At 37.4% G+C, this 26938-nt stretch overlaps 1 protein-coding gene and 1 pseudogene across 5 annotated transcripts in view; one reads left to right on the forward strand and one right to left on the reverse strand.

The window, feature by feature from the left end:
* PLD1 (phospholipase D1) overlaps window positions 1-26938 on the reverse strand; it is a 203859-nt gene that overhangs the window by 77718 nt on the left and 99203 nt on the right. For all 5 annotated transcript variants that reach the window (XM_047098660.1, XM_047098658.1, XM_047098661.1 and 2 more), the window contains 5 exons: window positions 25839-25991; window positions 24663-24812; window positions 23873-23956; window positions 9573-9654; window positions 1631-1741 (listed from right to left, as the gene is read on the reverse strand). In XM_047098660.1, the coding sequence (XP_046954616.1) occupies window positions 1631-1741; window positions 9573-9654; window positions 23873-23956; window positions 24663-24812; window positions 25839-25991 (580 nt within the window). The remainder of the gene's footprint in view (window positions 1-1630; window positions 1742-9572; window positions 9655-23872; window positions 23957-24662; window positions 24813-25838; window positions 25992-26938) is intronic.
* On the forward strand, window positions 17185-18100 carry LOC124525988 (histone chaperone ASF1-like; annotated as a pseudogene).

Genomic DNA, 26938 nt, shown 5'->3' on the forward strand with positions numbered 1-26938 from the left:
ATTTGAAAGGAGTTTGATTTGAGGAGTTATTATTCTCCAGCTTTCAAAGAGAATTCTCTTTATTTTTTTTTAATTTAACGCTCATTTATTTTTTGAGAGACACAGAGAGACAGAGTGCAAGTGGGAGAGGGGCAGAGAGCGAGGGAGACAGAGAACCCAAAGCAGGCTCCAGGCTCTGAGCTGTCAGCACAGCGCCTGACGCAGAGCTCGAACTCACGAACTGTTCTGAGCTGAAGTTGGAGGCTTAACTGACTGAGCCACCCAGGCACCCCTAAAGAGAAGTCTCTTTAGATGATCCCAGACTGACCTATCCTATTTTTGTATATCTTTAAGTAAAGCATTCCAAAAACTTTGGAGACTACTAAAGTTCCTAGTAACCTACATTTGTTGTGTGTAGTAAAATACACGTAACACAAAATTTACCATTTTGACCATTTTTAAATGGACAGTTCAGTGGCATTACATACATTCATATTGTTCAATCATCACCATTATGTATCTCCAGAACGCTTCATTTTGCAAAACTGGAACGCTGTATCCAATGAACAATAACTTCCCATTCCCTCCTCCCTGTAACCCCTGGCAAACACCATTCTATGTCTCTATGAATTTGACTAAGTATCTTACTATTTGCCTTTTTGTGATTGGCTTATTTCATCTAGAATAAGGTGTTCAAGGTTCACCTATGTTTTAGCATACATCAGAATTTCATCTCTTTTTAAGACTTAAATATACTCCACTGTATGTATATACAAATCATTATTGAGATTGGGATATTAAAGTGTCCAACTATTATACAATTGATTGTACAATTGTCTATTTGGTCCTTCAATTCTGCCGGTGTTTGCTTTATATATTTTGATAGTCATTATCAGGTATGTACATGTTTACAATTGCTGTATCTTTTTGCTACGTTAAAACTTTTAATAATATATAATGTCCTTCCTTATATATTATAAACTTTTTCTATTATAATATCATCTGATACTAGTATAGCCACTGCTGCTCTCTTTTGATTAGTATTTACATGGAACATCTTCTTTTAGCCAAATAAAAACACATAATTGTTATATACTGTAAGCCTGCTGGAGATTTATTAATTCATATGTCTTGGTGTATCTCAATGACTTGGCAATAATTATTGATAGCTTTTTCAGTCTTTAGTAAATATCAAACTGCTCTTTTTTATTTCTTATTGTATTTATTTATTTTAATTAGTTTTGTATATAACACACTATTAAGAAAAAGCTTTTTAAATCCTAGATGAGCTCTCTGTTGCTATGAACATTCAAGGGACATCACAGGGAGACCACATCTAAGACATTCCAGGATAATCTCAACGAGGAGCAAGGGAACTTGACGAAGCTCCTGAGTATTGAAACAATTGTAGAAGGGGTGTTCTTGGCTAAATTATCGGGTTAGGAGAAACAGAAATGTGAACTCTGCTGACCCCATCGATATCAGAAGTATAAGAAAGTATTTTTGTTTTATTTCTGAGAAGGATCCAATGCTATTCACTCAAAATGTACATTAGGGAGTTCTACAAATTACCACTGCTCAAAGCAAAGCACACCTGAAAGACTACAGAATAATACAGAAGAAAGGTTGTTCAGAAGGATGAACCTATTACCTTTATGTTGGGGTGTAGACGCATTAAAGTCCTCTTGCTGTATTCACTGTTGATTCCAAGAGCGAGTTCCACCTCTTTGTAGAGCATTATGAAGATTCTCACCCCCTCTTGCTGTCACAAGAGAGAACACAAGGAGGAATGAGAATTTCTGAAAGTAGGTTATGCTTTTTCTTGTCTTTTTCTTGCCTGTGTATTATAAAGTTTCTTCTATAAACAAGTATAATAAGATATTTAATGAAAAATGCAATACGAGAAGGTGAAACATAAGTATATATTAAGATACAAATATAACAAAAATGTATCTCCCTTCCATTCTTAGGACTTGTCATACCAAGACAGAGTGTCAATATTTGAAAAGGCTGAAATGGTAAACTTACCAGCAAAAAGTGATGGTCTTATACCGGTGAACATTTTCAAACACTTACACAACATTAAGGAAAGTGTTGGCCTGATTCAGGTTGCAGGATTAGGGTTTTTGGTTTGTTTTTATTACACTTCCATTAGTTAAAATAGCAGTGACAAAAAACTCTGATGGCAATAAATCACACTAAATATCCCTTAAATGTTTCTGGAGTATTTTAATAGAATTTTTCTTTATTAAAAACTACTTAAGTAAAAAAAAAAACATTTCTTTATCTTCAAAGATGAATATAGTGATTCACATTTGGAACTCATAGTTACATCATTAATGTCTATTTGTGACATGACTTCTTTGGAAGTTTCTCTAATGTTCAAAAATCCCTGAGATTTAGCAGCAGCACAAAATTAACATTGATTCAACCTTAGACCTTGGACTTAAAAGAAGACAAATAAGGCCATTGTGAAGGTCAAATTAAATCAAAAGTGCCTGATAAACTTGAACATGCTATGTTAACAATATTTTTATTAATATTAACTATCAAAAAGACAATGTCGGGGTGCCTGGGTGGTTCAGTTGGTTAAGTGCCCAACTTCTGCTCAGGTCATGATCTTGCAGTTCGCAGGTTTAAGCCCTGCATTAGGCTCTGTGCTGACAGCTCAGAGCCCGGAGCCTGCTTTGAATTCTGTGTCTCCCTCTCTCTCTGTCCCTCCCTCACTCATGTTCTGTCGCTCTCTCTCAAAAATAAATAAATCAACTTTATAATAAACAAATAAATGCAATATTCTAAAAAAAAAAGACAATGTCTAATAGCTGGTAGTATAAAAAAATAGTATTTTCTCCTCTAGTTTGGATAGTGATAAGGTTTTAGCTAAATTGGCCCACACCTGAATGTCCTTCCTCTTCTCCCTGTCTAGTCACACAGTCCCCTCACCAACATACAGTTAAGAATGTATTCCTCCAGGAAACTCTTATCTTATTTACCCCCACTTCTTGTATGGCCTTTTTACTTTTTAGGTTTGCATCCTCAGTACTGCTGTGCAGTCTGCAACATTTGAATTTGCATTCTCTATATCCAGCAGCTCTGACGCCATTTTGAAGCATACTGCATACATATTGGATAATGTATCTACACCTAGGCATTTAAAATCCTAGAGATAAAAGGCAAGAACTTGTACACAGTACAGTACTTTATAAAGCATTAGAGATACTGGCATATGAAATAAACTATAGTGACAAAGAGTAATTTAATTACAATTTAAATTAACAATCCATGGTAATTAGATATACTTCATAATGGGAATTTGAGTCATTAATTTAAGAAGCCAACTGGGTCGAATGCAACTAATTTATAAGAATTGGTTATTTTTGCAACACTATAAAAATATGAAGTATCATAGGAGTTAATATTTTTAAGTTGCAGGGTACAAAATCTTGGAGTACACCAAATATATATACATATAGTTCCCCAATATTGGTCTGCCAATATTAAGAAGCATGTTTTGGCCATTAAATCCTTATAAGAACATATCCCTTCAAAATACTAACACTCTCGGTGTGCCTGAGTAACTCAGTGGGAGAAGCATCTGACTTTGGCTCAGGTCATGGTCTCATGGCTTGTGAGTTCGAGCCCGACATCAGGCTCTGCTGACAGCTCAGAGCCTGGAGCCTGCTTTGGAATCTGGGTCTCTGTCTCTCTCTTTGCCCCTCCCCCGCTTGTTCTCTCTCTCTCTCTCTCTCTCTCTCTCTCTCTCTCTCTCTCTCAAATAAATAAGCATTCAAAAAAATTTCAAAATACTAACACTCTATATTTCTTGGTGTAACATCTGAAAAGTGCATACATTTTTGGAGGAATATACTTAAATCTATGTTCTGAGCTGCATTAAGGAAAGTCAAATGGGCGATGGATATTAAGGAGGGCACCTGTAGTAATAAGACTGGGTATTGTATGTAAGTGAAGAATCACTAAATTCTACTCCTGAAACCAATATTGCAGAGTATGTTAACTAAAATTTAAATTTGAATGTGAAAAGTAAAATGCTTTCTGACCCTGAAAAAAAATAGGATAAAAAAAAATATATGTCATCCTATTTCTCTGGTTAATAGCTGACTTTTGGAATTTTCTCACTAGTAATTAAAATTATGCAACTATTACTGCAACCAAGTGCATAAGGACAGACCAGCTAAAGAAATAAGGAAGTGAAAGTGTAGGCAAGACATGAACAGATTAGCTTTTAAGAGTTCAGTCACTTAGTGCTCTGCAATGAACCACTGGTGGAGAGCTCTAAATGCAAACTAGAACATTATTTTTTCCCTCTAGTGTTCATATACACTCTGCTATTTGGGTATTTTAGGATTCGGTACTGAATAACAGTAACACAAAATAGCCTCCCATTTAAAGATATAGTATAAAGTCTAAAACCCAAAATTGCAACCCAAATTATAAAACATTATACCTGACATCTTTCGTCACGTTTATTTTAAATGAATGAAATTGTGCTTCTTCAGCTTATGAAATTACCATTCTTGAAGGATAGTAGTTGCAATTTAGACCCTGGCCTGATTCTTTTTTTTTTTTTTTCTTATTTATTTATTTATTTATTTATTTATTTATTTATTTATTAATTTATTTTTTAATTTACATCCAAGTTAGTATATAGTGCAACAATGATTTTACGAGTAGATTCTTTTATGCCCCTTACCCATTTAGCCCATCCCCCCTCCCACAACCCCTCCGGTAATCCTCTGTTTGTTCTCCATATTTAAGAGTCTCTTATGTTTTGTCTCCCTCCCTGTTTTTATCTTATTTTTGCTTCCCTTCCCCTATGTTCATCTGTTTTGTCTCTTAAAGTCATCATATGAGTGAAGTCATATGATATTTGTCTTTCTCTAATTTTGCTTAGCATACTACCTTCTAGTTCCAGACCCTGGCCTGATTCTTACAGTTTTCTACTGACCTGCATAACTAATGGATTTTTGAAATAATAGAGATGTTAACACTAATGGATTATATTATTACCCTCCATTTATTAATACCTTACATTTTCTTCTATATTTTGTCTTTTCTCATTGAAATAAATTAACTCCAAAGGAAATAGGGTAGAGACTTTTAAGTCTTTTTAGCTTATATACAAAAGACTAATAAGGAAGTAAGAAAACAGTTCATTTTAGGTAATCTGGTTTACAATTATTTACTTATATCTGTATCAGAATGAACAGTTAATTAGTGACAAGATTTCTGTGATCATAAAGCAATAAATTCCTCTTCTTTTGGTCAAAGTATTACAACACTATCATAAACCCTAAACTACAAAGGGCAAAGGAAAAATGTTTCCTGACAGTGAAGGCATTTTCCTGGTCATAATAGTGCAGCCTTACACAAAATGTGAGAAATAACTGTGCAAAATGAAAGCCAAATTAGAAAAGAAAAAAGGACTGATGTGAATTCTGTAATTTAAGAAATACACATCTGAAGCATCCAATGTTTTACCAATACCTTTTCATGACCCTAGGGGAAATTACTTTTTATTACAGAGGAGGAAGTAAAGTATTAATAGGCCAAGTAGAAAAATGAATGGCCTGGAGGGGATTACACAATGTCATCTTTCTCATCTCTGCTGAAGTCACGTAACCCAAAGGTTAATGGAACACATGTCACACTATAAACACAGTATAAACTTCGTAAAACCGGAGTTTCAAAAGTTGAAAGTTCTGACCTCTTTTCTAATTAGTTTTGAATCAAGTAGAGCAGACATAAGAGTATACATAGTAGGAATTTTTAGGAACTTCACATATACAAAATACATGTGAAGACAATAAAAAGTAAAAACATTTTATAGTTGAAATCAAAGAGACTTTTTGAGTCCATTTTTTTCTCTCTGATTACTCAAAATACTGTGGTCAAAATATTTTCTAAATGCAGCCAGGTTTGTCCCCTGCCTCGAGACAGGACAGAAAGAAACTACCTCACAACAAAATTACCCCTGAGGACCTAAACCCTTTTCAGTAGGTCTCCAGGTGGCTGCATTTGAAGATTTTTTTCAGTGCAAGTCCCATCAGAAATATCATGTTCCTAGGGCGCCTGGGTGGTTCAGTTAGTTAATCGTCTGGCTTCAGCTCAGGTCATGATTTCACCGTTTGTGAGTTTGAGCCCTGTGTTGGGCTCTGTGCTGACAGCTCAGAGCCTACAGCCTGCTTCGGATTCTATGTCTCTAAAAATTTTAAAAAAAGAATCATCACATTTCTAAGGTTGAAATATACACATTGGGTACACGAATACAGTTGCCATAACTATGATGCACTTTATTTCAACTCTTGGGGCAGTCCATGCAGACCTGTGGGAAACCCTGGGATGCTGACTTGAGCCATAATCAGCCTCTAAGTCAAGGTTGGCTTATGCTATTTTAAATGATAACACTGTTATTCAAAAGGCAAAAGAAATAGGAAATTACCAGTTTGGCTATCACTAGAGAAACAAAATACTGTATTTCTTCCATAAAAACAGCCATTGTAAGAGATGTTTGCCTGTATCTTGGCTATGAGGCAGAGACACAAAATTCCTCCCCCCAAATCTACACAATGAGATAGAAGAAAAAAATGTATTTATTTTAATCAACCTTGTGGATCTCTGGGATCCATTAATGTAAGAATAAATGTTATTTTTTCAACCCAGTACTCTGTGAAAGTAGTGGCTTTCAGAAGCTAAATAATTTAGGTGAGACAGTGTTTGTAGGCATAGAAAATAACAATTTACAATGATCTGGGTATTAAAAATTTATGACCAAAATAATATGGTATAGCTAAATTAAGGAAGGGCAATTCTGCCAAATGTACCACTAAGAAATTAATATTTAATAATATTACTATTTCCTTAGGAAGTTGTTTTTTTGAGAGAGAGAGAGAGAGAGAGAGAGAGTGAGCACAAGAGCAGGAGAGAGGGCCAGAGGGAGAGGGAGAGAGAGAATCCCAAGAAGGCTCCATGCTCAGCTCAAAAACTGATATAGGGCTCAATCTTATGACCCTGGGATCATAACCTGAGCTGAAATCAAGTAGGATACTCAACCAACTGAGCCACCCAGGTACTCCTCCTTAGGAAATTTTTAAAATCATTACGTGCAATTTAAAAATTCCAAGTTTCACAAAGCAGATGGAATTGAAATGAAGCACCATTATCAGGCAATAGTATTTACTTGGCCATGGTGTTCACCTAGGACCTCACCGGGGTTCATGGGCCATAAAAGCAAAGAAAGCCCACACTAGTGATAGAAAACTCAACTAGAGAGTAGCCTGAGGGGAAAACAAACATATGAGAGCTAACACAACATGGAGGGCCAGGCCTGCAGGATCTTTAGAATCTTTCTCCTAAGCCCTGCTCAGGCATTTGCTAGCTTTCTGGAATTTACTAAGATGTCCTGTAGGCACCTCACACTCAAGTCAGCTGGAATTTAGCTCATTGAACCAGAGTTCTTTCCACTTCTTCCCATTGCCAGACTCACCTTCCTAATACACCATTTTGATCAGATCACCAGACTCCTCTACCAGACTCGAACCTTCCCCAGTCACTTCCTACTTTCTTCCATAAAGTCCAAACGACTGACTTGGCTCGCAAGCCTCCACATCTGGCTGCAATGGCCTTTCCAGCTTGATCCCTCATCGTACTTACGCTAACACTCAGCTATAATTAGCCTTGTCACTTTACTGTGACTGACAAAGCCTTGGGAATTCCTGCCTCTGGAATGTTTCCTCACCACAGTTTCTACACCTAGAAACTTCTTCCTTTCATTTAAATTTTTTTGCCCATCCTAAATGCCCTAAATTCCTCATATTGTGAGGGACTTCCCCACCAGAGCTTCCCATAGTAGGCACTCAACAAATACATATTGATTGAAACCTACAACAGTAAAGTGTTGGATACGTACTATGAAGAGAGGATTTACTAGTATGGTTGACAATTGCTAGGCCAGACTGGAACAACTTAACTAAAATGGAATCTTGAGGAGAGATGGGAAAAATGCTGTTTCGTGGAGAGAAACGTGGAGAAGGCTATAGCCCATTCAATATGTGGAAGGAAGTTTGATAAGGCTAGGACTAAACCTGGGACACGAGTCCTTCAGCAAGCCTTCCATGGGCAGGGATGGAGTCCTACTCACATTCATGGCATCTTTAGTAATTAGTGTAGTACTTGGCTCCTAGAAGACACTCAGTAACTTTATGCTGAATTATTTATTTAATGAACATACAAATAACGCTTTTGAAGACAGAATTTCCCATTTTGTGAATGGAATTCTTTTGAGGCAATGAATTAGACTAGCCATGTCTAATGCTGTTTGGCAGAACATGTGTCTGAAATAAAGCTTATCAACTTCTTTTTCCATCAGTATTAGTGAGGTCTGACTATATCTATGGATTATCTTTAGAAATCTTAAAGGCATGGGGAAAGACGCTGAAAGAGGGAGGATGGGTAAATGGGGAAAGCAATAAGAGAATGTGGAGAATGGCAAAGAAGAAATGAGTCCCAACTATAAGAAACAAAAATTCTTGTTTTTACCCAATTACCCAGGATCTACAAATTATGTTAGAATGCTTAATGATAGAATAATAAAGGGGTGCCTGCATGGCTCAGTTAAGAGTCTGACTTCGGCTCAGGTCATGATCTCCTGGTTCGTGAGTCTGAGCCCCGCATCAGGCTCTGTGCTGATGGCTCAGAGCCTGGAGCCTGCTTCGGATTCTGTGTCTCCCTCTCTCTCTGCGCTTACCCACTTGCACTCACTCTCTCTCACTCACACACACTCTCTCTCTCTCTCAAAAATGAAAAAAATAAACATTTAAAAAATGATAGAATAAAAAAGCTTAAGACAATTTCAAGGAATAGTAGAAAAAAAAGCTGGCACATCCTAATTTGGACATGATTAATAACAAATCCAGATCTATTCTAATTTTACTTAATTTACCTTGGTTGAGAGCCAACTATATAAAAACATTCATTAGAAATAAGAATGTAAAGTAGTCATTGATGAGCCTATACTGTTTCAGTTACTTAGTTTTTATACCAAAAAGAATACACTCAATGCTTACCCAGCATCTACAGGGTCAACTGGAGAGGAGACAATTCCACATTTTTACCATGAACTGTCTCAAAACTGGAACCAAAGCAACACCAATTCTTACTGCCCTTCTTTTTGATATTCTTCTACATTATCTTGGCCCCAACTGAATGAAATCATTCTCCTAATGACTTTGTGTTTTGATCAAATGGCAGAATAATGAATAAAAAATAAAATGCTACATTTCATTTCACCCTTTATTATTCAATGATAAAATCTTGTTACAGTTTTTTTGCCTATAAAATTAACTGCCTATAACTGATTAAAAATCAAAACTTAGAGTTCCTGATATAATCCATGCTGTGAATTAGGCTAACATATTTATGCAGTCAAGAGTAACAGGAAAAAAGAACCAAATAAACTTGAAAACCACAAATATTCCACTTTTTATCAAACTCTAAAGAAAAAAGGTATGCTTACATATGAAGGGCTTTGAAAAAGAAAAGGTATTTCATCATCAGCCAAGGTTTGGAATACGTACTGCTTTTCGTTTAAGAATGCAGTCCAACCTCCAACGATTTCCTTCCACCACCGGGCGTTTCAGGAAGATTTCTGGACTCAACCTGAAATCACAAAAGCAAGAGTTTTAAAAAGTAAAATGAAGGTAGACTTAGAGAACTCAGTGACTTCTTAAAATGTAATAACATGCATGTCATAGGAGTCCCAGAAGAAGAAGAGAGAGAAAGGGGGGAAGAAGGTTTATCTGAGCAAATCATAACTGAAAACTTCCCTACTCTGGAGAAGATCACCGGCATCAAAACCCAAGAAGCACAGGAAACCCCATTAAATTCAACAAAAGCCAGCCATCACCTAGACATATCATATAGTCAAATTCACAAAACGCACAGACAAGGAAAGAATCCTGAAAGCAGCAAGGGAAAAAAGTCCTTAACTTACAAGGGAAGATAGGTCAGGCTTGCAGCAGATCTGTCCACAGAAACCTGTCAGGTCAGAGGGAGTGGCAGGAAATAGTCAACGTGCTAGATGGGAAAAATAGGCAGCCAAGGATTCTTTATCCAACGAGGCTGTTATTCAGAACGGAAACTGAGACAAAGAGTTTCCCAGACAAACAAAAACTAAAGGACTTCATGACCACTAAACCAGCCCTGCAAGAAATATTAAAGGAGACTCTTTGAGTGGGAAAGAAATACCAAAAGCAACAGACTAGAAAGGAACAGAGAACATCACCAGAAACACAAGCTTTACAGGTAACACAATGGCACTAAATTCATATCTTTCAATAATCACTCTGAATGTAAATAGACTAAATGCTCCAATCAAAAGACAAAATATAAAATTCTGATTGTGCCATCGGAAGCAAAGGCAATTTTAGCGCAAATGCCACCATCCTCCTCCTCCAGTGTGGCGGGTCATTGAAAGCTCTGCTAGGAGTTCACATATAACTTTACCTGGGAACAGCCTTGAGCCATTAAAAAAAAAAAATCACTATGATTTCTCTCTCTCTCTTACTCACACATGCAAATATATACGCATATGCAGATACTGGTGATTGCCCAGACAACAGCCATTTTCCACCTTCTTTCTTCAGTCAGAGTCTACCTCCCACAATGAGATATATGAGGAGGCACGCATGGGTTTAATGGGAAAGTTTTTCCTCTTTGATCTCTCTTTCTTTTTTTTATTTTTATTTTTTATTTTTTTGTTTTATTTTAAAATTTTCTTTTTTTTGAACGTTTATTTATTTTTGGGACAGAGAGAGACAGAGCATGAACGGGGGAGGGGCAGAGAGAGAGGGAGACACAGAATCGGAAACAGGCTCCAGGCTCTGAGCCATCAGCCCAGAGCCTGACGCGGGGCTCGAACTCACGGACCACGAGATCATGACCTGGCTGAAGTCGGACGCTTAACCGACTGTGCCACCCAGGCGCCCTGATCTCTCTTTCTTATACACACACACACACACACACACACACACACACACACACCAGGAAAAGTAGCTGTACAACAGATGTTGTTTGGGGATATGATGCTTAGGTAGGTATAGCCATATTGAAATTCTAAAGGGAAAACCAGAACCCTGAAATCACTAGACCATTTTGCCAACTTTAGGACTGCTTAACTTTGGATTTCTCATTAAACAATACAAATAAATCCTCACTGTTTAAACCACCTTTAGTTGAGAATTCTGTTAATCCAAGCCAAGAGTATTCTAATTGATAAACATAAACACTGACTTTCTATACCAAGGAGCAGTGTCCATAGGACCTGGGGCTTTCTGAGCAGGGAAGAAGGCAGGTTTGCTGATGGATGACATTTTTTTTCCAATGTAAAAATGGGGTGAGATCTGAAGTCAGTGTTTGAGTTAAATCTATATATGATGTAACTACTCTATGACGAGGAAAAACAGAACAAAATATGTACAATAAAGGAAACTTTATCTGCTGAAATGCTAGACCTGGAGGAGCAGGAGTAGACTGCAAGGATTAAAGCCTTAGAGAGTACCAGGCTGGAGTACTGCCTTGCCAGAGAGGCCTCTGAGCATTTAGCCTAAGGAGCTAAAGATATTTTTAAAATCTTTTTATGCTCTATTTTATTCAGTTAAAGAAAAATAAAGCCCCAAAGATAAAATACCCTAAGGAAATACATACTGTGTAAGATAAATAAGAAAACAGACAAATGGTGGGGTGTGTGCAGTACTTAATTTAGTGTAGGAAAGGAACACAGAGGCAATCTATGTCCAAACAAAAAAACAAAAATGCAGCAATTGCTAGCAAAGGATCTAAAATGAATTAAAAAGAGGTCTGTTACAGGAAGCCATCAAAATGGAGAAAGCAGGCAAAAACCTCTTTGATCTTGGCTGCAGCAACTTCTTACTCAACACGTCTCTGGAGGCAAGGGAAACAAAAACAAAAATGAACTACTGGGACCTCATCAAAATAAAAAGCTTCTGCACAGAGAAGGAAACAATCAGCAAAACTAAAAGGCAACCGACGGAATGGGAGAAGATATTTGCAAACAACATATCAGATAAAGGGTTAGTATCCAAAATCTATAAAGAATTTATCAAACTCAACACCCAAAAAACAAATAATCTGGTGAAGAAATGGGCAAAAGACATGAATAGACACTTCTCCAAAGAAGACATCCAGATGGCCAACCGACACATGAAAAAATGCTCAACATCACTCATCATCAGGGAAATACAAATCAAAACCACAATGAGATGCCACCTTACACCTGTCAGAATGGCTCACATTAACAACTCAGGCAACAACAGATATTGGCGAGGATGCGGAGAAAGAGGATCTCGTTTGCATTGTTGGTGGGAATGCAAGCTCGTGCAGCCACTCTGGAAAACAGTATGGAGGTTCCTCAAAAAGCTAGAAATAGAACTACCCTATGACCCAGAAATTGCACTACTAGGCTTTTATCCAAGGGATACAGGTGTGCTGTTTCGAAGGGACACACGCACCCCCGTGTTTATAGCAGCACTATCAACAATAGCCAAAGCATGGAAAGAGCCCAAATGCCCATCGATGGGTGAATGGATAAAGAAGATGTGGCATATATATACAATGGAGTATGACTCAGCAATCAAAAAGAATGAAAGCTTGCCATTTGCAACTATATGGATGGAATTGGAGGGTATTATGCTAAGTGAAATTAGTCAGACAAAGACAAAAATCATATGACTTCACTCATATGAGGACTTTAAGAGACAAAACAGATGAACATAAGGGAAGGGAAACAAAAATCATAAAAACAGAGAGGGGGACAAAACATAAGAGATTCATAAATATGAAGAACAAACAGAGGGTTACTGGAGGGAGTGTGGGAGGGGGGATGGGCTATGTGGGTAAGGGGCACTAAGGAATTTACCCCTGAAATCATTGTTGCACTATATGCTAACTAATTTGGATGTAAATTTAAAAAAATAAAAAATAAAATTTTAAAAAATTAAAAATTTAAAAAAAAGGTCTGTTTTAGGTAGAAATGTGCATTGCTATGCACTGCTTGTTCACTGAAGGTGAGAGATACCAAACAACATAGATTCTTGAAATTTTTTGATGTGCACATTAATTATAAACTCAGAGGCCTTCTGTTTGGGGGCCACTTGTAATGCTATACCCTGCAGTTAAGTCTTTACCATTCTTTATTTAACCTACAAGCATTTGTGTACCCTGGATGTAGAACATTCTATTAGATGCTCTGGAGAATCTTAAGATAGATCTCAAGGAACCCTCAGTTTGGGGATAATGCATAAGAAGGTAAAAAAACAAGCGTTCATGCTTTAAACAAAGTATAAACAATGGTCTCATTGATGAGGAAAAAGCAGCTATATGAGTTATGACTTACAAGCATCATTATCTCAGGATCTTCACTAAGCAACTATTAGATAAGCAAAGTTCATTAGATAAGCAAAGTTTTATCCCATACACACATGCCAATGATAAAGTTTAATTTATAAATTAGGGACAGTAAAAATTAACAATAGTACTAATAAAATAATGCAACTACAACACTGTGATAAAACTGTAATAAAAAAATAAAATAAGTAAAACTGTACATAAAATGGTAATAAAAGTTATGTGAATGTGGTTTCTCCCTCTCTCAAAATATGTTATTGTACTGTTTCCCCCTTCTGATGATGATATGAGATGATAAAATGCCTAAATGATGAGATAAAGTGAGGTGAATGATGTAGGCATTGTGATGCAGCATTAGGCCACTATCACCGTCTGACAATGGGTAAGAAGGAGAATCATCTGCTTCTAGATTGTGGTTGATCTCAGGTAACTGAAACTGCAGAAAGCAAAACTATGGACAAAGGGAGACTACTGGATGTAGAAAGTACAAAACGTTGCTGAAAAAAATTAAGATCTGAACAAAAGGAGAGATGTTCATGAATTCAGGAAGAACAGAATCTGATGTACCATCTAAACAATGGGGACTTTACCATTTTTTTCCCCATCTGATTCATCAACCTGAAGGAGAACCCAGAAATGGGCTTTGGCACAGGTACAGAGAACTCAGGTAGAAGTTCTCTATCTCAGGCTTGAGGAGAAAGAATGAGTTCAGATGACAGCCAGGGGCTCACAGGCACCACAACACTGAGGGATTGGAACTTTTTTCTCCAACTAGAAGAGCTGCTGTTCCAAGAGGACAATGTAAATAAATATCCATTGCTTGGCTCCAGACACAAGTATCATTGCAGAAAGTGTGCAGTAGGGCAGGGCAAATAAAGCCCCACCTTTCTAGAGAACTGGGCGGGGGGGGGGGGGTAGGGGGAAGCTACAGCAAACCCAAACGTAGTAGAGAGATCTTCAAGAAAGCAGAGCTTAGGAAAGCAACCCTATTAAATAGATTATGAACTTCTAGCTCACTCCCAAGCTGCCCTTCCATGGATTTGATCCTAAACATTATACCAAAGTTTGAGAACTGAACTGAGAATTAAACCACAGCCAAGAGATGAGTAAACACTCACCAGGCAAATGGAAGTGGAAAAAACAAAAACAAAAACAAAAAAACCAGGGTACCAATCTTATATCAGACAAAACAGACATTCAAACAACGATTACAACAAGAAACAGAGAAGAGCATTACATAATAAAGGGACCAATCCTACACACCCAATACCAGAGCACCTAGATACATAAAGCAAGTATTAATGGACTTAAAGAGAGAAACTGATAGTAACACAAAGGGGAGGGGACTTTAACACTCTATTCACATCAATGGATAGATCCTTTGAACAGAAGATCAATAAAGAAAGAATGTATTTGAATGAAACATTGGACCTGAAGGACATAACAGATACATACAGGACATTCCATGAAAAAACAACAGAATACATATTCTTTTCAATGAATATGGAATATTCTCTAGAATAGATCACATATTAGACAGAAAACAAGTCTCAATAAATTTAAGAAGATTGAAAGCATACGATACATCTTTTCTAATCACCATGGCATTAAACTAGAAATAAATCACAAGAAAAAAACCTGGAAAAAACACAAACACATGGAGACTAAACAATATGATACTAAACAACCAATGGGTCAATGAAGCAATCAAAGAAGAAATTTAAAAAATAAATAAATGGAGACAAATGCAAATGAAAATACAGTGGTACAAAATCTTTGGGACTCAGTGAAAGCAGTTCTAAGAGGGAAGATTATAGTGATATAGGCCTACCTCAAGAAATAAGAAAAAGCCCAAATAAACAAACTAACCTTACACCAAAAAGAACTAGAAAAAAAAAAGTCTAAGATGAGTAGAAGAAAGAAAATAATACCACAGAAATACAAATGATTACAAGAAAATACTATGAAAAATTATATGCCAACAAAATGGATAACCTAGAAGAAAAGGATACATTTTTAGAAACATATAGCCTTCTAAAACTGAACCAGGAAGAAAATCTGAACAGACCAATTACAAGCAACAAATTTGAACTGGTAATCAAAAAACTACCAAAAAATGAAAGTCCAGATGGATTCATATGTGAACACTACCAAACTTTTAAAAATTAGTTAATACCCATTCTTCCCAAACTATTCCAAAAAATGTAAGAGGAAGGAAAGCTTCCAAATACATTCAGTGAAGTCAGCATTACCCTGATACCAAAACCAGATAAAGATACCACTAAAAAAGAGAACTACAAGCCAATATCTCTGATGAACACAGAATGCAAAAATCCTCAACAAAAATATTAGCAAACCAAATCTAACAACATATTTTTTAAAAAATCATTCACCACAATCAAATGAGACTTATTCCAAACATGCAAGTATGGTTCAATATTTGCAAATCAATCAGTGTGATACATCACACTAACAACAGAAAGGATAAAAACCATATAATCATTTCAATAGGGCAGAAAAGCATTTGACAAAGTTCAACATCCTTCATGATTAAAAAAAAAGAAAAACTCAACCAAGTAGGTTTAGAGGCAACATACCTCAGCATAATAAAGATCATCTGTGAAAAATTTGCAGCTAACATCACACTCAGTGGAGAAAAACAGAGCTTTTCCTCTAGATCAGGAACAACATAAAGATGTCTACTCTCATTACTTTTATTCAACATAGATTAGAAGTCCTAGCCACAGCAATCAGACAAGAAAATAAATAAAAGGCATCCAAATCAGAAAGGAAGAAGCAAAATTTTCGTTATTTGCAGATGACCTGATACTACGTATAGAAAACCCTAAAGACTCCACTGAAAAACTACTAGAACTAATGAATAAATACAGGATACAAAATCAATGTACAGAAATTTGTTGCCTTTATATACACTAATAATGGAGCAGCAGAAAGAGAAATTAAGAAAACAATCCCATTTACAATTCTACCAAAAATAATACAATACCTAGGAATAAACTTAACCAAAAAGGTAAAAGACTTGTACTCTGAAAACTATAACACATTAATAAAATAAATTCAAGATGACAAAAAGAAATGCAAAGACATTCCATGTTCATGAATTAGAAGAATAAATATGGTCAAAAAGTCTATACTATTCCTATCAAAGTACCACCAGCATTTTTCACAAAGCTAGAACAAACAATCCTAAAATTTGTATGGAACCATGAAAGACCCCAAATAGCCAAAGCAATCTTGAGAAAGAATAACAAAGCTGGGGGTATCACAACCCCAGATTTCAAGATATACTGCAAAGCTATAGTAATCGAAACAGTATGGTACTGACACAGAAAAACAGGATAGAGTCCAGAAATAAACCCACACTTATATAATGAATTAATTAATCTATGACAAAGGGCAAGAATATAAAATGGGAAGAGACAGTCTTTAGTAAATGGTGTTGGGAAAATTGGACAGCCACATGCAAAAGAAAGAAACTGGACCACTTTTATACCAGAATAAACTCAAAATGGATTAAAGACCTAAATGTGAGACCTGAAACCATAAAAATCCTAAAAGAAAGCACAGGCAGTAATCTCTTTGACATTAATCCTAGCAGCATTTTTCTAGATATGTCTCCTGAGGCAAGGGAAATAAAAATAAAAATAAACTGTTAGGACTACATCAAAATAAAGTTTCCCCACAGCAAAGGAAATCATCAACAAAAGGAAAAGGTAACCAGTCCTAACCCACACCAGCAGGTGGAGCTGAAGTGACCCATTCTGGGAGAGGGACTCTGTCTTGCTCCCCATTGAGGCCCTCGCTGGAGGAGGAGGGTCAGAGCTTGGGTGCAGTCAATTGGGGGCTGTAGTTTAGTAAAACAGGAAAGCTACAAAACACTGTGGAGTGCTCAGGTATAAATAAAAAGAGGAAAAAAGTTTCTCAAATCACTGCTGCACCACACGGGGCAGATGCTTCGAGGGTCAGGGTCTACGCTGTCTCTAGCAGCGCACACTGGACTTTACTGTGCCACAAGAAGACCCTTGTTCCCATTGTTTGTTTGCTTTTTTCCAAAGGTTCAAATGAACAATGTAGTGGTGCTGGATAATCCTTCTCCTTCCTACAACCCATTCCAGTTCAAGAACTCCTTCAAGTGCATCGAGGACCTGTCTGAAGACTTGGAATTGAAAATTTTCTATGTGGGCTCTGCAGAAAGTGAAGAATATGATTAAGTTTTAGACTCTTAGTGGGCCCTGTTTCTGCAGGACGGCATATGTTTTATTTCCAGCTGAGGCACCTAATCCAAGACTCATTCCAGATGCAGATGCAGTAGGTATAACAGTTGTGCTAATTACATGCACCTATTGAGGGCAAGAATTTATTAGAGTTGGCTGCTATGTAAATAATGAATATATTGAGACAGAAGTATGGGAAAATTTGCCAGGAAAACCAGACTTTCCTAAGCTTCAAAGGAACATTTTGGCATCTAATCCTAGAGTCACGAGAGTTCACATTATATGGGAAGACAATATAGAAAAACTGGAAGAGGCAGAGATCAGTAATCCAAATCTATAATTACTTCTTTCAACAGATGCATTACCTTCAGCATCAAAGGGATGGGTGGCCCATGTCAAAAAACTGACTATTTGTCATGTCAGAATCCTTCATGGACTGCATGTGACCATCTGTCATCCCTTTAGTACAAATTAAGCTATAGAAACACACAAAACTATTTCCCTGAAATTCCATAAGAACACAGTCAAGACACAATGTGAAGAATCTGTTCAAAAAACATCCTGTAGAAAGTTTGTAAGAAAACCAGTATTTGAGTACATTGTAGAATATAAATACAACTATTTTTAAGTAAAAAACAAAACAAAACAAAAAGCCTAAAAGGCAACCTACTGCGTGGGAGAAGATATTTTCAAATGACATATCTGATGATAAAGGTTTAGTAACTAAAATAAAGAACTGAAAAACTCAATACCCAAAAAACAAATAATCCAATTTTAAAAAATGGGCAGAAGACATGAACAGACATGTCTCCAAAAAAGACATACAAATGACCAACAGACACATGAAAAGATGCTCAATATCATTCATTATCAGGGGAATGCAAATCAAAAGTACGATGAGATATTACCTCACAAGGGTCAGAATGGCTAAAATAAAAAACATAAGAGGTAACAAGTGTTGGCAGGGAGAACCCTCGAGCACTGTTGGTGGGAATGCAAACTGATGCAGCCACTGTGGAAAACAGTATGGAGGTTCCTCAAAATGTTAAAACTACGGACACCTGGGTGGCTCAGTCAGTTAAGTGTCCCACTCTTGGTTTTGGCTCAGGTGATGATCTCACAGTTCATAAGTTTGAGCCCCACACCAGCTCTCTGCTCTCAATCAGCACAGAAACTGCTTCAACTCCTATGCCTCTATTTTTCTCTCTCTCAAAAATAAACAAATTTTTTTTAAAAAGTTAAAAATAGAACTATCCTACAATGCAGTAATCATACGACTGGGTATTTACCCAAGAAACACAAAAACACTAATTCAAAGGGATACATGCAACCCTATGTTTATAGCAGCATTATTGACAATAACTAAATTATGGAAACAGCCCAAGTATCCATCTATAGATAAATGGGTAGATAAGATGTGGGATGGTGTGTGTGTGTGTGTGTGTGTGTGTGTGTGTGTGTGTGTGTGTGATTGAATATTATTCAGCCATAAAAAAGAATGAGATCTTGCCATTTGCGACAACATGGATGGAGCTAGAGAGTATAATGCTAAGTGAAATAAATCAGCCAGAGAAAGCCAGCTACCATATGATCTCACTCATATGTTGAATTTGAGAAACAAAACAAATGAGTAAAGGAAAAAAAAAAGAGAAACCAAAACACGGACTCTTAACTACAGAGAACACCCTGATGGTTACCAGAGGGAAGGGGGGGGGGGATGAAATAGGTGATAGAGATTAAAGAGGACACTTACCATGATGAGCACTGAGTAATGTACAGAACTGTTCAATCGCTATATTGTGTACTTGAAACTAATGTAACACTGTATGTTACCTATACTGGAATTAAAGTTAAAACCTTAAGAAAATCTGGTCTTGGGGCGCCTGGGTGGCTCAGTCGGTTGGGCGTCCAACTTCAGCTCAGGTCACGATCTCGGGGTCCGTGAGTTTGAGCCCCGCGTCGGGCTCTGGGCTGATGGCTCAGAGCCTGGAGCCTGCTTCCGATTCTGTGTCTCCCTCTCTTTCTGCCCCTCCCCCATTCATGCTCTGTCTCTCTCTGTCTCAAAAATAAATAAAACGTTAAAAAAAAATAAATTAAAAAAAAAAGAAAATCTGGTCTTTAAAACTCCTCAGTTTTACTAATCCTGTCAATTTCTGACATGGTTCATGCATAGGCTCAGCACAGAGGCTGCGGCAGACGCGGCTTGCACTCCTCACCCTGACAGGCTGGGGAGAGAACCCACCACGGCGAAGATTCCACATGCTACCGTACAAGTGCCTGTTGACACATGCCTGATGAATTATAATCACCACCATCAAGAAGAAATCTGAGCTAAGCCACACTCTCCAGATCTGTCCTAAGAGCAATTAGCCATGTACCAATGGAGCTCGGAGCCACCTCTTGGTGTCCAACCTCATTTGAGGACATACTTCAATGAACACTGAAGAGCTAAGTCCTTGAAGTAGCACCAAGCACAGAAAAGACAGAAAACAAATGTTCTTGTGGTTAATCCAGACACACGAAGTAGAGAATGCTCACTGATCTTTATATGGAAACTATCTCTTAAGACACCTTCACATCCAGCTGAAATATACTCTTCTTAGTTTTTAGATAGTCTGGGCTGTTTAATGAGTCATTACCTCTTCTAACTGGACAGCCTACCTCAGAATTTACCTCTTTAGAAAATTTCTCCTGGGGCCCCTGGGTGGCTCAGTCGGTTAAGCGTCCAACTTCGGCTCAGGTCATGATCTCGCGGTTTGTGAGTTCGAGCCCCATGTCGGGCTCTGTGCTGACGGCTCAGAGCCTGGAGCCTGCTTCCGATTCTGTGTCTCCCTCTCTCTCTGCCCCTCCCCTGCTCATGCCCTGTCTCTCTCTGTCTCAAAAATAAATAAAACATTTTTTAAAAATTAAAAAAAAAAAAGAAAATTTCTCCTAGCTAAATCTATCCCAATCTGATTACAAATGTATTTAGTACCTCAAAATAGTTCAATCTGCACTTAAAGAATCTTAGATCTAAAAGGAGCTTCAAAAAAATAAATAAATAAAAATAAAAGGCACTTCAGACACCATCCGAGTGGCAGGCTCCCCTGAGAGGTGGCTTCATGACACGGGGACGCTACAGCAGACACACCTGGAGCCCAGCCGGCACTGGCACTTGCCAACTGGGTGACTGTGGGCAGTTTCCTTCCCCTCCCCCTTATGGGTCTCACTTTTCTCAACTATAACATAGCCCCTGGCACTTGTAAGAATTTAACAAATAATCACTATTATTGTCAATGTTACTTTGTGCCTCAGAAACTACCCCTGAGAAAGATAAACAGGACTTGCCCCAAGTCCGTAATCGTCAGGTCCCTAAGGTGGTCTGAGCAAAGACCGTTGCCATTTCTCTCCTGGACTATAGCAAGAGCGTGCCAAGTGGTCTCTAGAACCAGTGTTTAATTCCTCTTCTACACTATTACCAGAATGATCCCTTTTAGAAAACAAATTTGATTAAAATCCCCATGCTTAAAAATTGTCAGTGGTTCCCAGTGTTCACAGGACTAAGTGCAAACTCCTTAGCAGCTCAGCCAGCACCCTTCACAGTTTTCCCCTGAACCATCTTTTGGGGGCCATCTCCACCCGCCATTCCAAAGGATGCTATGCTTCAGCTCCACACAACCTCCACCCTCCTCCAAAGTTGCTGTGCACTCTCACCCTTCTATGCCTTGGTCCTGGCTATCCCTCTGCCGAAAACATTTGCCTGTCTCCATCTGGTCAACTCCAGCACTAAGCCCCAGGCCAGCCTTCTCTTAGGTGAAGCTTTGTAGGCTCAGTTATCGCCCTGCCTCAGGGCTCCCTCCTTCTTCACAGCCTCCTGCTATCTTGATGCTCATCACTCAGTTTTCCCCAATCTGTTGTCTTCCATAGGACTTCCTTACTCTATCTCGTTCCAGAGTAGGGGCTGCTTCTCAGTCATCTTTATATATGCACAGCCTAGATTGGTACCTGTCACAGAGTGGGTGCTCACTAAATAGATCTAGAATGAATGAGTGAATAAGTTAATGAGTGAATGGCTGGGTGGTTAAATGAATTAATGAACAAAGGAACTAAGCACTAGAAGGTCCCAGGTTGCTTCTCATTTCACTATATCCCCCTTTGTTTGCACATGAATTATTTTATAAACCTATTAGTACAGTTTTCATTTAAGCATGTGGCAGCTCTTGAATTAGATCAGAAGCTTCTATAGGACATGTGCATCTTCTACTTATGCTTTTCACTCTCTCAGATCTGGACATATCAGCACTGGTTCAGTTTCTGATGCTCTCTTATGCAATACACTTGCATGACAAGAATTTTCTTCACTTGTCACGAGGGAAGTTACAACGAAGGTTTTATTTCAAAGGTAGTGTGGTAATAAGATGTTATCCTAGACAGCCATAGAAAAGAAATAACCTGGTTTATTTTCTTGCCGACAGTAGAAAACATTCAAGGCTCCAACTCTTTAGATGTTTAAATGAGAGCCTGTATTTTAGTGTTCAGAACCTTCAAAAGAATATTATTTTCTTGCATAAAACATGAAAATATGGGCTCAATGGAAACACTATTTTCAGTCTCTCTCATGTCTTCATCAAACTTTCAGAAATATTTTCTGAAGGAATATAGTACTATTTTAAGCTTGAATTTATTCACATAAGCGCTTATAAAGTATTCAACCAAAGAAATAGCTCTTAAGTATGAAACTTTCTTTTATTCCCGGTAACTGAGTAGAGAGACAAAATGTGACTATAAAGGCCAAGATTAAGCTCCTCCGCGCACACGAGAATAAACATCACAGACATGATACTGACCATCATATACTTTATCTTTTTTAAGTTTATTTATTTTGAGAGAGAGAGGGAGAGAGAAAACGAGCAGGGGAGGGTCAGAGAGAGAGAGGGAGGGAGAAAATCCCAAGCAGGCTCCACACTGCCAGCACAGAGTCCGATGCAGGGCTCAAACTTGAGAACTGTGAGATCATGACTCGAGCCAAAATCAAGAGTTGGACACTTAACCAACTGAGTGACCCAGGCACCCCCACATACCTCATCTATCGACCCTAGATCAATGGTTCTCAACTAAGAAGGACTCTGCCCTCAGGGGGACATTTGGCAATGTCTGAAGACATTATCACAGACTAGGAGCCTACTTGGCATCTAATCCGTAAAAGCCAGGGCTGCTGATGGTGCTAACCATCCCACAATGCACAGAACAACCTCCTATAACAAAGAGAATTATCTGGTCTAAAATATCAATAGTGCTCAGATTGGGAAAGCATGCTGTAGAATTATAGATTTCCACATCACTAAGACAAAAGAGTAGAAGAGGATGAGTTCATATTCCTAATTCTTCTTCCCTCCCCCGCAAAATCTAGAATGAGGAGGAAATAAATTATGATGATATTTTCACAGCTTAGATGTGAAAGGTAGCATCTGGAAGGAAACAGGACAGGGAAAAATAAGGAGTATTTCAACAACTAAGTTCTTAGAAGGAAAACAGATTCAAGACAGGTTCATTTCCACTGCAGTCAATTCTGGCATCTACAGTGGGTTTTAACTGTCCAGGTAGATGGGTAACTGGAACTAAAGTCAAACTATCAAGCATATACCAACTCCAAGAGAACAACTTCTCAAGAGCTAAATGAGTTTTCAGTACAAGATTTCCAGTGGCTCTGTGAAGCATCATAGCTCTCATGGAGATTTGTAAAGGGGGCCAAAAAGCTGAAATCTGATGTATCTCCAAAAAAGCTGAACAGGCCTAGTCAATACCAAGGACATTTTAATAGTAATAGGCAAATGGAACTCTTCCAGCTTCAAAGGGACAATCCAGAACGATATTCACTGAATCTGGTGACTGAAATGCCAAATGAGGAAGGCACCCAAGGAAGATTATTTTCTCTCACTTGTACAATTGTGTTTGCACTGCAAAATAATCTTTACTGAAATGAATATTTGAGTGTCTACTTCCACCTGGAAAGACAAACCAAAATTGTTAAAACTAAATATTTTAAGGATATATTTGGATGCCAAGTTTTTTGAAAAGACCTTTCACTGAAGGCTATTCCAGTTAATTGGTTGAGACTCTGGCCAGACCATCTACAGGTACTGCTGGTTTTCATAACGTATGATTCTGGAACAGCACAACTGTTTTACGTTTCTAAACAGAGAGGCCTCCGAACCAAATCCCCCTAGACAAATACTAACCACCAATCCGTGATAAAAATCTCTTCTTGTGCCTCTTCCATTGCATTTGCCACATCTTCAAAATATCCTTTGGCATTAACGTACCTAAAAAACAAGGGTTTTGTGTGTGTGTCATTTATTTTTGTTTTACAGAAAGAAAGAAAGCAAACATATCTTACGGCAAAGTGAAAGACCGAAGCCACTGCCTGAGTTTCTACAAAGCCGCCAGTTTACTTTGCATAACTGAAAACCAAGGATTGAAAATACCATCTTCTGTCTACTAACTAGCAGGAAGCACAGTAAGTAGACGGAAGCAAGCGACCCGATTCTGCCGAGAGCACTACAAATTGGTCTCATCATCACATGAGTCAGATGAATTCTCTCATCCTGTTGAACTCACACCATTGTTCTTCTGAGACTGAAAACAGACCAGTTTCCAATCCATGGGCAGAAAACCACGCAATGCTTTTTATTTAAAAGAAATACTTAGCAAGTAAATTCTCGTCCTTAGATTATGGCTAATAACTTAAATAAACATTTTCTTTGCATCATTAAAAAATGTATGACATTAAGCTTTTAAAGCCAAACTTCAAAATCTAAAGCTAGCTGTCTCAAGCTCACTGTAAAAATCTTAAAAACAAAAGTTGGAAAACTAATCTATGCTCAGGTAGTCCTATAAAGAAAGGCCCTTGTTAAGTATAATGCATATTATCTTACCACAGCCTCGAAAATTGATTCCAGATGAATTTATACCTACTATTATATTAGATACTATGACTACCTCAACAGTCTTAGAGCAAAATGATCTTACCATTTGGCTAATGTATTCTCTTGGATAGCAGCATAGGACCCGAATCGATGGTCTTTGAGAAAGTTGGTACCATATTTCTGGATGAATTCTTCTATAGCCCCTCCCCACCACCGAGCATGTCTATAGCTGTTGCATTTTAAAATAAGAGTCCTTCAAAGAAAAGCAAAATGTGGAAAAGAATGATCACTCTGTGTTCTGTCTCTTTAAAAAAAAATTAACAATTAAACACATGCCATTTTGTTGAAAATTTTAAGCAAAGAGCATCTTACTTTTATCAAGAAAGCAGACTTCTGAACATTTTTAGCAAGCTTTTAAACTGTATATATAGAGCAATATATGGCAATATAACAAAAATAAATTTTCAGGTTATTTACTCACTCCTTCATGCTAACATGCATAAAGGTATTTACTATGACCTAGAACTGTACCAGACTGTGAGGGGGATAATCTTGAACCTTTTACCATCAGAGAAAATCAGGAAGGTCAACATCTTTTCACATACATACATGCACAGACACACAAAACACATGCCAATGTGTATTAGAAAGGATGTGCATGTGTGTGTGTGTATGTATACACATATATAGTCAATGTGTGAAAAAGAGAAAAATTTATAATATATTCATATACATGAGGCCGAATGTATATATAGAGAAAATGACAACACGTATTGCATAACTATAGCCTTCCAGAAAGAAACATTTATCAACACACACACTAATAAAATCTATAGTAAATGTATGCTTGAGTATCCTTTCAAGAGATCTTTCTTAAAATCTATGTGTAAATAGAATTTTTGTAAATCAAATCACATTTTTATGTTAACTAAAGGATATCAATTTATAAAGTTTTGTTTCTTAAAAATGTGAAACTATCACTCCTTAGCTTATCTGTTTGGTAAACTGGTTCCATTGAGTAGCTAATTTTATTAATAGGCATACATTTTGTTAAAACAAACACAAATCAATACATGCGATTATTTATTCTGTTCCACACTGAATATTTAATTCTTAAAAATTTATATAAAGAAAAGTAGTTTCATTATTTTTGATCAAAGATGAGTTCTAAATAACAATGTTCTAACATTTAAATTATTTTACCTCCTCCTTCACTTAAGGTTGGGAGAAAAACTTTGTTTTTTGAGAGAAATCTTTTTAAAATACTTGAAATTTCTACCTTGAGAGATTATCAATTCGGAGCCCGTATTTTGTCTCTGTCTCCTTCTTCCCCACCTTGATTTTGAATTCTTTATCTACCAGCAGGACGAAGGCAATGGCACCACTGTCTGGTTTCATATACAGTAAAAAGGAATCTTTCACTATCAACCACCTGTAAGAAGGTAATAAGTATTTTAGAGTTGTATTGAATTACTGAAAAAAAACAACAAATTATGACAAGCTAGGTAAACATTCCAGCAGACTGTAGATGAAATATTGTTTTTTTTTACACAGAGGATTTCTTTTTTTAAAAATCACCATGAAACAACAACGAAAACTAATAAGAAGTCTATCATAGTTTCCTAAGAAGGACTTGGACCAAACAACTCAAAGTAATTCATTAGCTTTTTATACACTAATGGCAAAGCCTGAAAGAATGTCCCCAACATTGTCAGGTGATGCTTGCAGGAAGTACAGCAGGAGCCCAAGCTGTTGGAAAAATGGAAATGAACTGGAAAAATGTTTACTAAAATAAACTATCATAAAAGAGGTAAATAAGCCTCTCAGTAGATAAAAATCATCCTTTGAAAATAACCCAATGAGCATCGAATACTCCACATATTCTGTTTTTCATTTCAAATTACTTGTGGTTTGGGGCGCCTGGGTAGTTCAGTCAGGTAAGCATCTGACTCTTGGTTTCGGCTCAGCTCATGATCTCACAGTTTGTGAGTTCGAGCCTCGCATCAGGCTCCATGCCGATAGCTCAAAACTTACTTAGGATTCTCTCTCTCCCTGTCTCTCTGCCCCGCCCCTGCTTCTGCACTCTCTCTCTCTCTCTCTCTCTCTCTCTCTCTCTCTCTCTCTCAAAAACAAATAAACACAAAAAAATTCAAATTACTTGTGGTTTTAAGCACTATTCATAAATGATATTCAATAGGACATGATCTCTCCAAAGTATGTATGTATTCAATTTGATATATATTTGAGAGTTTCGTAGTGGAAAAATACAGTGATAAGCTGGGAGTTAGGGCAGAGGTGGAAACAGCACAGAGGTTTCCAGAGAGCTTACTAGGCTAGTGGGGTGCAAACAAGGTACTAGAAAATGAAAAGGTAATGGGT

The sequence above is a fragment of the Lynx rufus genome, unplaced genomic scaffold (assembly GCF_022079265.1).
Source record: "Lynx rufus isolate CCGP_SWC_20201006 ecotype Redwood Valley unplaced genomic scaffold, mLynRuf1.p SCAF_5, whole genome shotgun sequence".
In the NCBI taxonomy this organism is placed as follows: Eukaryota; Metazoa; Chordata; class Mammalia; order Carnivora; family Felidae; genus Lynx; species Lynx rufus.